General features: G+C 50.1%; 1 protein-coding gene across 2 annotated transcripts in view; it reads left to right on the top strand.

Annotated features, from left to right (window-relative positions):
- Positions 1-14236, top strand: part of Itga9 (integrin subunit alpha 9) — a 307443-nt gene that overhangs the window by 37206 nt on the left and 256001 nt on the right. The window contains exons 1-3 of one of the 2 annotated variants that reach the window (XM_041677310.1): positions 976-1035; positions 3857-3924; positions 11962-12091. In XM_041677310.1, coding sequence (XP_041533244.1) covers positions 3904-3924; positions 11962-12091 — 151 coding nt within the window. In that variant the 5' untranslated portion in view covers positions 976-1035; positions 3857-3903. Of the gene's footprint in view, positions 1-975; positions 1036-3856; positions 3925-11961; positions 12092-14236 lie in introns of those variants that run through there. The other variant, XM_041677309.1, reaches the window with a different exon arrangement.

Raw genomic sequence — 14236 nt, 5'->3', positions numbered from 1 at the left:
AGTCAGATCCTGCTATTAACAGCTAAGCTATCTCTCCAGTTCCTTTCCTTATAACTTTAATTGTCAAAAATATATATAATAATGAACACGTTAGCCATGTTTGAAGTGTGCCTCAATGCCACTCGCACTGGGCAAACCGTCCCCACTGCCTCTCGCCGGAACGCTTTCGTGGTTCCCATCTGAAACGCCTGAGTCAGCACTAATTCCCCATCCCTTTCTTCCTCAGCCCTGGCAGCCACCAGCCTTCCTTCTCTCCCATGAGTTTGCTTACTCTGGCTCCCTCCTACAAGCAGAATCGACTTGCTAACATCATTTAGCCCAGTAACCTCCAGGTATATTCTATGTCGTAGAATGTATCAACATTTCTCTCCGCTTCAAGGCAGAATAATATTCCACTGTAGCCTTCTACCCCATTTAAACCTTCCTTTGGCAGAACAAGGTGGCAGACGGAGGCTGGAGGCCAGCAGCCACTCCCTTCTCTGCTGACTAATGCTACTGAGCTGGGCGACTTTAGGTAAACCGCTGGCTATGAACAATGGTGCCCTGATCTGTATGAATGCAAAAGGTCAAAACTATCAAATATTCTCAATAGCTCTTTTCTCCTCTTCAAATCCCCCTCTTCCTTAAGTTCTCCATGCAGTCAGCTTTCAGGAATTGCCAGAGTCTCTTCAGGAACTGTTTAGATAAGTTTCCCTCTTCCTCTCTAACCTCACTATTTATAGCATTATCCCGAATTTCTCATTTAGATGGAAGTCTGTCATAGTGGAAGCTAGTTTATCTTTCCTTCCTTTTGGGGGAGGTAAATGCTCACTTTATTACTAAAGACCTGATAACACGGACTCCTAAATTCCTGTCTTATTTTCAGTTACTGAGAAATTTATCACTCCTTGGCGATGTTTGGAAATGATTTAAGGCTGGGAAGCCGTTTTCCTTGACCCCGACTCTTTGTTTCCTGGCTGAGTTAAGAACAAGAGGAAAAAGATTTTGAAATCGGTGCATTAAGAAGACTAATTCTGAGCAAGACATGGCCCCATGGTTCGTGTGTTTACTGTGCAAGCATGAGCTGATTTCAGATCTCCAGTGCCCACACAAAGACAGGTGTGGGGTGCATGTGTGTAAACCCAGCACTGGTATGGGGGACAGAGATAGTCAGCTGGTAGGGATTCACTCGGCAGTCATGCTAGCCACCTCAGTGAGCTCTGAGCTCATTGAGAGATCCTGTCAGAAAGGGGGAACATGATCAAGGAAGACACATCACGTAAACCTTTGGCTTCCACACGAGAATACATGGGCAGGGGCATCTGCACACACGTGCACACCTACACCCTCGCAGTTTGGAGGCTGAGGGAGGCATGGTGATGTTTCTCTGTGCACTGTCTTTAGAGTCCCAGCCATAAAGAGACTCGGAACTCTTTAAAAGGTGTAACATTTGCACGCCGTGGCTATTGTGGCGGGTTTATAAGGCTGAACCGTGTCAGGCGAGATGGTCTCTCTGGACTCTTAAAGTCCGAGTTTCCTTGGTTGTTTCGCGGTCTACAGTTGCAGCCGCAGGGAGGTGCTCAGTCTGTGAAGTACCTGGCCTGGGAGCATGCCCATAAAAAGCGGATCGTGGTTGTCTGGGCTTGTCACCTCAGCATCTCTGAGACTCCTAGTCTAATTGGTGATCCTGGGGTTCAATGAGGGCCGTGACTCAACCAGCCAGGGTGGGTGGGGCCTCAGGCCTCTGCGTTCTTACCATGCACCTGTGTGGAAACCGCATTCACACAGGAACACACACATGCCCTCGTGCAAGAATTATAGTGGCTTGTTCAGCTTTGATGGTGAAAACCACTTATCAGACATTGTAGGTTTTATAAGTAACTGCTTAAGTTGGGCATTTTGATCGTTTTTTGTTATTGTGCTATTTTTAAAAAAGATGTGTGTGTGTGTGTGTGTGTGTGTGTGTGGTGTGCGCGCGCACATGTGTGTGTGCAGGTGCCAGAGGAGGATGTACAATCCCCAGGAGCTGTAGTTTCAGACAGTTGTGAGCTGCCTAACATGGGTCCTGGGAATTGAACCCAGGTCCTGTGGAAGAGCAGCAAACGCTCTTAACTGCTGAGCCATCTCTCCAGTCCCATGCTGTGCTATCTGAGGCAAGATATATGTTCACTTAGCATCATTTCTGTATCCCGCAATTGATGTAGGATTTATTTCTTTGCCCTTATCTTCGGCTCAGCCCCCACTGTGAGATTTTGGGCCGTTTTTGACAGCTGAGGAGTCTTCCTTACAGTGGGAAGGCAGGAGGAACTGTAGCCTCACAGGAGGGAGGAGTAACTCAATTAATGTTGCATTGTAATTTAGCCCGGATTAATGACCACTTCCTGGAAAATGTTACAGACTCTGTGATGTGTTGTTGGAAACTTAATTTCTCCCTCTATTTCCCTAGGGCCTTGCTACCCTCCTCCTGTGGCACACTCTCGGAGCTTCAGGAAGCAACATCTGTAGCAATCATAACTTCATTGTTCCTTTGTATTATTTATTTAGTATCTTTCAAAAAACCTCCACTGCCTTTAATGGTACTAGAGAATCGCTCAGAGCCTTGGGGACAGCGTAGGGGGTCACTAGGCTATTAGCTGGGCAGCCCCAGCCTGATAGTCTCCAGGAGCATTATTTCCACAGCACTGGAGTCACTTGAGGGCCCCCTCTGGTCTCCACTTCCTCCTCTCTGCTCCTGAGATGACTTCAGAAAGTCAGGTGACCTCTTGATCTTGCAAAATCACTCACTTTGTAAAACCTCCATGAGACCGCAGCAGCAGAAGTCTGCATGTGAGGTGGCTGTGTGACCCTGGGTGATTCTTGCCGGCTCATGCATGGAGAGATATGTGTCTAGGGACAAGAGAATCATGGGAAAGAAGAGAGGCGAAGCCTGAAGCTGGCTAAACAACCCTCAGGTGGCCTCCCGCTCTTCCCGCATGGCTTAACAGGAGAACAGCAGCAAAAATGTCCCCTATGTTGAGTGTGCATGTGGTGCATGGTGTGAAAGTGGTGCACGGTGTGCCTGTGGGTGCAGATTCAAGCGTGTTTCTATGTGTTAGTGCGTGCACATTTGTGCACTCCTGTACATGGAGGGCAGAGGTCAACCTCGTATGCCATCTGCTAGCAGGCATCAAGGGTCAGGTCCTCCCGAGTCCACCTCCCCAGTGCTGGGATTGCACGTGTGCACGTGCTCAACTTTTTTGAAAACATGGGCTCTGGGGACTGAACATAGGTCATGCTTACACAGCCAGCATCTTAACCAGTTCAGCTAACTCCCCAGTCCTGGTTCACGTGCCTCCTGCACACGAGGCAGATGAGGTGTTCGCACACACTAGCCACACACACCTTGAGAGTGTGATCACATGCTGGGGCCAGTACCCTCTTCCTCAGCCCAGAGGTGGGGGACTCACTTCCTTCCGGCTCCCAGCAGAAAGCAGATTGTCAGGGACTATACCGAGCATCTCTCATAGAGATTTGACCTCCTTCCAGGGGACTCCACATGGGAATGTCCACAGTGTTCCGTTTCTTAATCCTGTTTTTAGCTCCCTGGCCCTCTAGGGACCTTAGCCCTCTTTGAAGTCAATGGAGTAACCGCCGCCAGCCTCCTGGCTAATGGCTGTGGCTGTCTCTCCTCTCCCTCCCCATGGATGGAGGTAATCCTCGGAGGCACATGGCAGCCTGGCTCTCCAATGGCTTCAGAGCTTGAACTTTCTTCCTGCACCTCAGCCTGGACGGCATCTCTGGGCCCAGCCCACAGAGGCATGGGGGGAAGTGGTCAGTTCTGCACATGCCTGGCACACACTGACATGGCTGTGGTCTGCTTTTCTCCCCCTTCCTCCAGAGTATAAGAAGAAGTATGGGGAGGAACATGGCTCCTGCCAGGCCGGGATGTCAGGCTTCTTCACTGAGGTGGGTGTCAGCCACATGGCATTTATTTCTTTTCACTTCTGGGTGTTTGGTCCTTTCCAGTTTGTGGTTGAGTGGCCCTGGAGATGGGATTTCTGGTGTCCTGGGCAGTTGAGCCCGAGTAAGTAGATTCTGGTGTTTCTACCAGGGGACTTTAAACCTGATGAAGGTCACCTGATGGGCCAGGACTGCTTGGGTGTGCGGACCTGGGCTGGCTCGTGAGGAGAGTTCTACAGAGCTGGCGTGGTCTGAGCTCTGTGGGAGGAGCTGACAGCGGTTTGAAGATATGTCTGTCACCTGGGGGCCACATCACTTCCACCTCCTTAGTGGAGAGACGCAGTTTTACACACACCGGGCTTTCCATCCCTTGAACTGTGATGACTTAGGCTCTGGAGTGAGCCCATTGACAGGAACAGAAGGATTTTTGACTGCTAGGACATTTTCAGCTACTGCTTACTCCATTAAAAATGCATCTCTTTATCTTGTGTGTGTGCATATGTGTATGGGAGAGCATCCCACGACTTGCATGTGGCAGTTGGAGAATGCCAGGAGAGTGTTCTCTCCTTCCACATGCGTGTTCCAGGATCAAGCTCTGGTAGTCAGACTTTGGGCCATGTGCTTTACACAGTGAGCCATTGCAGTCCCCACGGAATTGACCACATGTCTTCACACAGTGAGCCACTGCAGTCCCCACGGCATTGACCACATGTCTTCACACAGTGAGCCATTGCAGTCCCCAAGGAACTTTTCTCATTTAATGCTTGTCTTCTCTAGGGTTCTACATCTTGGTGGGAGGCAGCCATAGACCAGCTACATGCCAGCCACAGACCAGCTACATGCCATCCACAGGCCATCCACATGCCAGCTACATGCCATCCACATGCCATCCACAGGCCAGCTACATGCCAGCTACAGGCCATCCACATGCCAGCTACAGGCCATCCACATGCCAGCCACATGCCATCCACAGGCCATCCACATGCCAGCTACAGGCCATCCACAGGCCAGCTACAGGCCATCCACAGGCCATCCACAGGCCATCCACATGCCATCCACATGCCAGCTACATGCCAGCCACATGCCAGCTACATGCCATCCACAGGCCATCCACATGCCAGCTACATGCCAGCCACATGCCAGCTACATGCCAGCCACATGCCAGCTACATGCCATCCACAGGCCATCCACATGCCAGCCACATGCCATCCACCGGCCATCCACATGCCAGTTACATGCGAGCCACATGCCATCCACAGGCCATCCACATGCCAGCTACATGCCAGCCACATGCCAGCTACATGCCAGCCACATGCCAGCTACATGCCAATCACAGGGCAGTCACAGGTCAGCTGCATGTCAACCACATGCCATTTCACTCTTAGTTTTGCAAGGAGCAGTACCATCCATGCCAAAGACCAAAAGTCAGTCCCTTTGCACTGCCAGCTCATCCAAATCCTGTTTAACCCCGAGAACACACCCCAGGTGACTGGTCTTTCATGTCATCACCCCTGGTGACGGCCACGACACTCCTAGAAGAGCCACCAGCCCCACTAGCTGACTCACTGACCCCAGATTGTCTCCCATGATCCTTAATTTTTTGAAAAAATAACATTTTATAATTATGTGTATATGTATGAGTATATGTGCATGTGTGTATGTGTGTGTGAGTGCAGTGTCCACAGAGGCCGGAAGAGGGCGTTGGATTCTTTGGAGCTAGAGTCGTGGTTGGTTGTGAGCTGTTTGACCTGGGTGCTGGGTTCTGATGGAGAGCCGCAAGCACTCTTAACTGCTGAGTCACCGTTCTAGCCCTTTCTTCCTTTTTTTAAACACTCATGGTCAAATATACATAATATACATTCTCCCGTCTAGCCATTTTAAATCCCACAGATCAGTTCTTAGTGATTTCACAGTGGCATGTAGCTGCAATCTTGTGGAGGTTTTTTTTTTTGCACTCCAGCCTGGGTCTTCTCTTGAGTGGTACCATATGTTCTCTGGCCAGTAGCCCGAGGGAATTTGCAAAGTGAACCCTGACTTTCTGACCCCATGGCCTCCTATTACTTGGAGAAAGAGGCCCTGATTCCACACTGCCCAGGACCTGACTCTCAGGACCCTGTGCCTTTCCCTCCTAGAGGAGCATGCATGACATTGAGGGGGCAAGAGAGAACATTCTCTGGTCTCAGGGCTTTCTAAAGAGCAGCTCTGAGTCAGGATCGGAATTGCCCACCCTGTTCTCAGAGACGCTCACTGAAGTTAAAGAGAAAACAGCTTGTATTATAGTAGTTGGTCCAGAGACAACAACAACAACAACAACAAAAAAATGATACATGGTTTCATGAGCTGCAATCTCAAACTAGTAAACTCCAGGAGCTTTGCTTCCGACTCTGCCTTCAGCTCACCTCGCCCATTCACACCAGCATCCTTTCCTGACTCTATAGCAACAGCGATCAAACCGTGTGGCCCAGGATCTCCATGGATTTGGCCCAACGCAAAATACAAATGCATTTAAAATGTAAATTTTACTTTTGCGATTTTATTCATGACATTTGCACAGCTCTTAAGCATGGATACCAAGTTCTGTTGGGATGTCAGAAGGATGGACCTGCCTGGTCTACACAGAGTTCCATGCTGGGGCCTGGGGTTGGCAACACCATTTGCTATAGCTGAAAAGTCAAAATGAGTGTCTCCTCCTGCCTCCTTCTCTACCGCCCCACCAATCTACAGCTCATCATTGAGATTTGCTTTCTCTCTGCATCCTCCCTCCCCAGCATGGCCTCCCGAGGACAGCAGTGCCCCTCTACAGACAGCAAGGGCCTCGTGGTTGTCCTTGCTCGATACCCAGTGTCTTCCCATCTGCCTTTGATGAAATCTAACTCCTGCCGTCCGCAGCCTCCCGGGCCCCCCTGACTCTCTATCCCCATCTACTTCCTGCACGCATAGCCATGGTTACTGGGGGACACAACCCATTCTCACTGTGGCTTTGCACTAGAGTGCCACACAAGGCCTGTGCACTAATGTTTGTCACACACAGTGCATCCAAAGGCATCCCACAAGTGACTTTGGTATATTCTGTTTTCAGTCTTAAGGGTGAGGTATTGGGCTACTCGGAGGGCTGCTTCTAGAATATCCTTGGGCATAGGCTGCCCACAGGCAGAGTTAGGCTTGAGCAATTCAGCATGGGGCGGTATGCTGTGGAGATGTTTCCCTATGAGGATAGAAGAGAGGGTCAGTTCATGGCAGAAATTAGAATTCATTAAGCTTTTGATCGGGAACTGAGAGACAAGGGTTCCTGTGGAGAGAGGGGCAGGTGTATCTTTTTGGCCCTATCAGCTTGTAAGTTGGAGAGGGGGAACATTAGAACTGGGCATTGCCAAGGGTAGGGAGGGCAGGGCCATGTAGGCCATGTAAGCTAAGGGTGACCAGAAGGAGGAGTGAATGGGGTCTCAGAGTTCTAGATATCCTCGGTGCCTTGCCATTTGCCTCCTCGGCTCTGTAGATAAGAAGGAACAGAGTGTCCAGAGCACAGGGGAGGGTGGACGGCTCTGGTGGGAAGGCCCTTCTTTCTGCCGCCTAGTTTTCCAATTCCAGCCGCTGTCTCCTGGCTTGCCTGTGCCTCAGCCTCAGCTCTGGTTCCCAGGCATTGGGCCCTTATAAACAGTAGGTCTTTGAACTCTCTGTCTCCCTCAGTTTGGGAACTGTAGCTGTCTGCAACTGAACAGGAAGTATAGTTGAAAGGATCTGGCAGGCTCTGTTCCCCTCCTCTGCCCTCCTGCTGACCTCCACACTCTGCCACTACCTTGAGCTGTAGCTTGCTGGACGTGGCCATGCTGGGCCAGACCGTTCCCACCCGAGATGTCTGCTTGATGGATGGGTCAGTGTCCCTGAGGTCATCAGTCATCTCTGAGTTATGGATGCCCTGTGTCCTTGAGGGCATTAGCTGGTTTTGTAGACTAGAATATCCGTGGTGACATCCTCCAAGCTTCCAGCAGAGACAAGGAAGGGCCTGCACACTATGGAGAGAGATGTCAGGTGACATTCACAGGCTCAGATTTAACGGTAGATGTTGTACTACCCAGTGGCAGGCACACAAAACCAGATAGCTTCTTCCAGGCACATCCAGACAGGCACAACTAGATGGCCATGTACCTGAGGGGCATCTTGGGGAAAGGCCCATGCTGTTTATTGAGGGAGCAGATTTAGTCAACTGTGTATTTTACTTGTGTGTATTTGTGTACGACATTGGCACTGGCTGTTCCTTTATAACAAAGAGCTTAGGTTGATCATATTATTCTGACATTTGTGAATAGCACCAAAAAGGACTCAGACACCACTGACAGGGACTACACAAGGCCAAAAAAGCAGGCTTCCAGGAAGGCAGTGTCTCCCTTGAATTCGGCCAGGAGGGGCGCAGGTTTGGCTGAGTCTGCCCGTGTGGACTGAGATGAGGGAGAGTGTGTGATGGCTAAGAGGAGAGGGGAAGAAAAGTAGGAGCTTTGTCTTTATGCTTTAAATTTTATTGTTATTAGTGTGTGTGTGTATGTACACACATCCATGTGCATATATATACACACGTGTGTGCATGCATCCATAGATGCCAAAGGTCAGCTTCATGTGTTGTTCCTCAGGGGCCATTCGCCTTATTTCTTTGAGTCATCTCTCAGTGAACCTGGAGTTTGCTGACTAGCCTGACTGACCAGTGAACCCCAGTGAGCTGCCTGTCTCCTCCTCCCCACACTAACATTCTAGGCGCATGCCACCATGCCTGGATTTTCCTGTGGGTGTTGGGATTGAACCCAGGTCCTCATTCCTGTGCAACAAGCACTTTACAAACCAGCTAGACTTCCGGCCAGCTTTTAAGGTTTTTAAGGAAGAGATGACTGTGTTGTATACTTTGTGACACTTGGGAGGGAGCAGGAGATAGTAACTGCATAGTCTTTCTTCAGGATGAATCCACATCACAAGCAAACAGGGGGTCCCTCATGGGGGGGGGCAGAGCCTTTGCCGTCTCCTGCTGTGGCTCAGAACAATGAGGAGACTGCTACACTGTGTCACACGCTCTCCAGTGCCAGTTGTGTTTGGGCATTGACTACAAATCCCTTTTCAAGCTTGAGGCCAGGAAAAGAGTCTCTCTCCTCTAACGAAGTCATGGTTTGTCCTTCAGACACCCTGTGAGAACTAGTGCCGTTCTCACACCAGTGTGAGGAGAAAGAGTGGATGGGAGGGTGAGTGTGCATTGCACCAGTGTGAGGAGAGTGGATGGGACGGTGAGTGTGCATTGCACCAGTGTGAGGAGAGTGGATGGGACGGTGAGTGTGCATTGCACCAGTGTGAGGTGAGTGGATGGGACGGTGAGTGTGCATTGCACCAGTGTGAGGAGAGTGGATGGGACGGTGAGTGTGCATTGCACCAGTATGAGGAGAGTGGATGGGACAGTGAGTGTGCATTGCACCAGTGTGAGGAGAACGAGTGGATGGGACGGTGAGTGTGCATTGCACCAGTGTGAGGAGAAAGAGTGGATGGGAGAGTGAGTGTGCATTGCACCAGTGTGAGGTGAGTGGATGGGACGGTGAGTGTGCATTGCACCAGTGTGAGGAGAGTGGATGGGACGGTGAGTGTGCATTGCACCAGTGTGAGGTGAGTGGGTGGGACGGTGAGTGTGCATTGCACCAGTGTGAGGAGAGTAGATGGGACAGTGAGTGTGCATTGCACCAGTGTGAGGAGAGTGGATGGGACAGTGAGTGTGCATTGCACCAGTGTGAGGAGAAAGAGTGGATGGGACGGTGAGTGTGCATTGCACCAGTGTGAGGAGAGTGGATGGGACGGTGAGTGTGCATTGCACCAGTGTGAGGAGAACGAGTGGATAGGACGGTGAGTGTGCATTGCACCAGTGTGAGGTGAGTGGATGGGACGGTGAGTGTGCATTGCACCAGTGTGAGGAGAGTGGATGGGACGGTGAGTGTGCATTGCACCAGTGTGAGGTGAGTGGATGGGATGGTGAGTGTGTATTGCACCAGTGTGAGGAGAACGAGTGGATGGGAGGGTGAGTGTGCATTGCACCAGTGTGAGGAGAGTGGATGGGACAGTGAGTGTGCATTGCACCAGTGTGAGGAGAAAGAGTGAATGGGAGGGTGAGTGTGCATTGCACCAGTGTGAGGAGAATGGATGGGATGGTGAGTGTGCATTGCTCCAGTGTGAGGAGAGTGGATGGGAGGGTGAGTGTGCATTGCACCAGTGTGAGGTGAGTGGATGGGACAGTGAGTGTGCATTGCACCAGTGTGAGGAGAGTGAGTGTGCATTGCACTGGCGTGAGGACAGTGAGTGTGCATTGCACCGGTGTGAGGAGAGTGAGTGTGCATTGCACCGGTGTGAGGACAGTGAGTGTGCATTGCACCAGTGTGAGGACAGTGAGTGTGCATTGCACCAGTGTGAGGAGAGTGAGTGTGCATTGCACCAGTGTGAGGACAGTGAGTGTGCATTGCACCAGTGTGAGGAGAACGAGTGGATGGGAGGGTGAGTGTGCATTGCACCAGTGTGAGGACAGTGAGTGTGCATTGCACCAGTGTGAGGAGAACGAGTGGATGGGACGGTGAGTGTGCATTGCACCAGTGTGAGGAGAAAGAGTGGATGGGAGGGTGAGTGTGCATTGCACCAGTGTGAGGAGAAAGAGTGGATGGGAGGGTGAGTGTGCATTGCACCAGTGTGAGGAGAGTGGATGGGAGGGTGAGTGTGCATTGCACCAGTGTGAGGAGAGTGGATGGGACGGTGAGTGTGCATTGCACCAGTGTGAGGAGAGTGAGTGTGCATTGCACCAGTGTGAGGAGAGTGAGTGTGCATTGCACTGGCGTGAGGACAGTGAGTGTGCATTGCACCAGTGTGAGATGAGTGAGTGTGCATTGCACCACCCTCCTGGAGACTGTGGAAGGGATCTGTCCTAGAGGAAGGAAGGATGAGACGGAGGGAAGAAGGCTTCCTGCCCAGCCCTACCGCCCGAGGGAGGAAGGGACCAGAGAGCCCCAGCCGCCTGTTCTGTGTCTGTGTATTCATACGGATTTGTCATCCAAAACTTTTATAATCTCAGTTAAAGTTCAAGGGTACCCCAAGACTGTCTCTCAGTGCCTAAAGTTTTTGTTTGACCTCATATAGTTATTTTCCTTTTAAAGACTTACTCGAATGTTTGCCTGTGTACGTGCACCATGTGTGTGCATGTTGTATTTTTTTAAAAATTAACTTACAAAAGATTTAGATTTTATTTTTTCCCTGTTGTTTATTTCTCCATCCATACCTCCCCTAGTTTGTGCTCTCCCTCCCCTAGGGACCTTCTTTCCATCTTTAAAATTGTATTTATTTGTCATTTGGTATGTATGTGGACACATGTGTGCACGTGTGTGAGTGTGTGTGTGCACTCGCGCACAAGCGTGAGCAGGTGTGCCTGCCATCGTACATGCGTGGTGGTCAGAGGACAATCAGTTCTGTCTTTCCACCCACGGTTTTGGACTGGAACTTGGTTGGTCTGGCTTTTGCAGAACCCCCTGTACCAAGAGAACCAGTTAACTGGCCAATGTTTTGATCGTGCAGCCCAGGGTACCTTTGAACTCACTGTGTAGTCAAGGCCGACCCTGAAGTCCTGAGCCTCCAGCCTCCACTTCCCAGCTGCTGGGAATACAGGAGTTCACCACAACGCCAGGCTTGATGCCGCCGTGTTCTTCTTGAGTACCGGTTCTTGGAGTCACGTGATTTAGGAACATGACTTCACCATTCATGTTTTATCTTAGCATGAAGCTGGTGTGTGTGGGAGGGGTCTATGCAGCCTCATTGGTGCCCAACACAGGGACTTGGTCTGTCACTCATTCTGTCCCCTTGCTTAGGAAGCTCTTCTTTAGTCCTGAAAGTCCTAGCTACATGGTAGACTCCAGATTGCCCAGGACCTGGTACTGTGTGTGTTGCCTTAGAATTGTAAACTCAGTTTTCAAATCTTTTACCGTGACTGTGGTTGTCAATGTATCTCCTAACCCTCTCTGTCTCCCTTTGGATTTTTTCCCCTAGGAGCTGGTGATCATGGGTGCCCCGGGCTCATTTTATTGGGCTGGGACAGTCAAGGTGCTGAATCTCACGGACAACACGTACTATAAACTGAATGATGACGTGATCATGAGCAGGCGGTATACCTACCTGGGTGAGTCGCTGGGGAGTCTGCAGGTGACAAGGCGGGCTCAGTGGTCATCATTGCCACAAGTCTGTGGATTATTGCTTTATTAACAGGAAGAAGCATAATTTTGAATGGTGTATCTGCTTCCTGGTCACAGGTACAAATAGGAAGAATCAGAACTTCCATGATATTGAGTGACATAATGCTGGGCTCACCTCAGAGGCGCTGGGAATTCCTCTTCTTTTTCAATTGTCTAGAAAGAAGATAGGCATAATTTAATTTAGCGGTCACCAAGCAAAAATGATCCTGGACTGGGTACTGCAGTGTGCATCCATAGTTCTTACTACTCTGGAGGCCACGGACGCAGGAGGAAGTTTAGGAAATCAAAGACATTTAATATTAAGTCTATTCTAGACTCCATAGCAAGGTGCTGTTTCAGAAGAAGGGAGGGGGATAGGAGGAAGGAAACAAGGAAGGAAGGAAGGAGGGAGGTAAGGAAGGAGACGGGGAAGGAAGGGCGGGAAGGAGAGAGGAGGAGGCAGAGAAGGTTCTGGTAGGAGGTCATGCTCATTTAAGAACAGAATAAGCTGGGCACGGTGGCCCACCTGTAATCCTAGCTCTCTGGAGGTAGAGGCAGGAGGTCAGTTTGAGGCAACCTAGAAAAACCCTGTCTCATAAAACAAAAAGCAACAAACAAGCAAAACATACACAGAGATGGACTATCTTTGCTTGATTCTGGGCCTTAAAGTGGACTAAAAAATAAACTAAATTTAGAACAGTTAATAATGACAAAATAATGTCTTTTATGCTTGGTGTATATAAATCAAGCCAAGGGAAACTCTTGACCCCCTTTTTAATAAAGAATTCTGGAAACACCTTGCTGGCAGGGTGTAAGGAGTTGGGGGGAGGTGGCTGCCATGACCGTTTTGCACAAACCCAGTAGCACTTCACATGCTTTGGGGCGTTTCTGCATCCAGCTCCTTAACCCACCACTTACTAAGCATTTGTTCAGGGCCAGACGCAGTGTGTAATTTCTTCTGGTTTCTGAAACAACCTTATAAAGGCAGCCGTTATCACTGCCGTCTACCGTTAACAGGTGAGGAAGTGCGAAGACATTACTTGCCAAGGTCACATGGCTTACAGGCAGCGAGTCAGTTGTAAACCACGGTTTCTGATGCGGGGTCTGAATGTTGAAGCCCCCAACCCCAGGGCGTGTGCTGCAGAGGAAGCACCTGCCTCTGGTACCGAAACTTCCGCTAAGATGTGAGCTCCGTGAGGTGGGGGCTGCCTCATATTCCCCGAGTGTTGTATGTTTAGTTACTAAAAAGGACCCAATGCTGAGACAGGGAAGGCACAGAGAGTCACATCTCCTTGGTGGCTCTTGGTTTGAACAAAGGTCCCGAGAACTTCAGAACCTGTGGTTTCTCTCTGTGTTCAAACCAGAGGCCTTCATCTGCAGCAGAGATTAGCGTGGAGTAGTGAGGGTGGGTATCCCTCATGGCAGTCTTGGGTAATGTGAGCCTTCAGGCCGAGAGACGTTGACCACATGGAAAACGAGATAGCCGTGCTAAAGCAATGGCAGCCGACATGTGTCACAAGTCAACATTTTAATTGCAGCATTAGGGTTTGAAGGTCATGAGAAAGCTTGAATAATAGACAGCAATATACACATCTTCTGCTTGCCAGAGGGGTGATTCCAGCCTGCCAGCCAGACCCGAGGAAGGTGGGAGACATTGAAATCCAGCGCAGATGACCTTTTCCCTTTGTTTCTGGGTTCCTTTCAAACCCAGACTCGTTGACTGCCCATCTGCTCGCCCAATCATGCATCCATCCACCATCAGTATCTGTTACCTCTCTTAAGAAGGATGCGGCAGAGTTGCTAACCGCAGGGTACTCCAGACTCATGCAGGTTGGCTTTGAATCTTGCTTGGTAATCTTGAGCATGGTTGGCTAGCAATGTCTTGTCTATATGCAAAAAGAAAAAAAAAGGATATTGAAATACTTTGCAGTATGAGGAATTGAGCCAGCACGCACAGGCATTGAGCTGAGCCCCTGGCCCTGTCTGTGTCCGTTTCCTTGACCTGGATGGGATTGTGCTGCTAAAGATGTGTAAGCTCATTCATGGAGTTGTGCGCTTTCGTGTGTGCACTGTGTCATTAGAATCGTATTTCC

The sequence above is a fragment of the Microtus oregoni genome, unplaced genomic scaffold, assembly GCF_018167655.1.
Source record: "Microtus oregoni isolate MIOR12 unplaced genomic scaffold, Mior012 000028F_ref0000031, whole genome shotgun sequence".
In the NCBI taxonomy this organism is placed as follows: domain Eukaryota; kingdom Metazoa; phylum Chordata; class Mammalia; order Rodentia; family Cricetidae; genus Microtus; species Microtus oregoni.
This window is presented reverse-complemented; position numbering and strand designations above follow the sequence as displayed.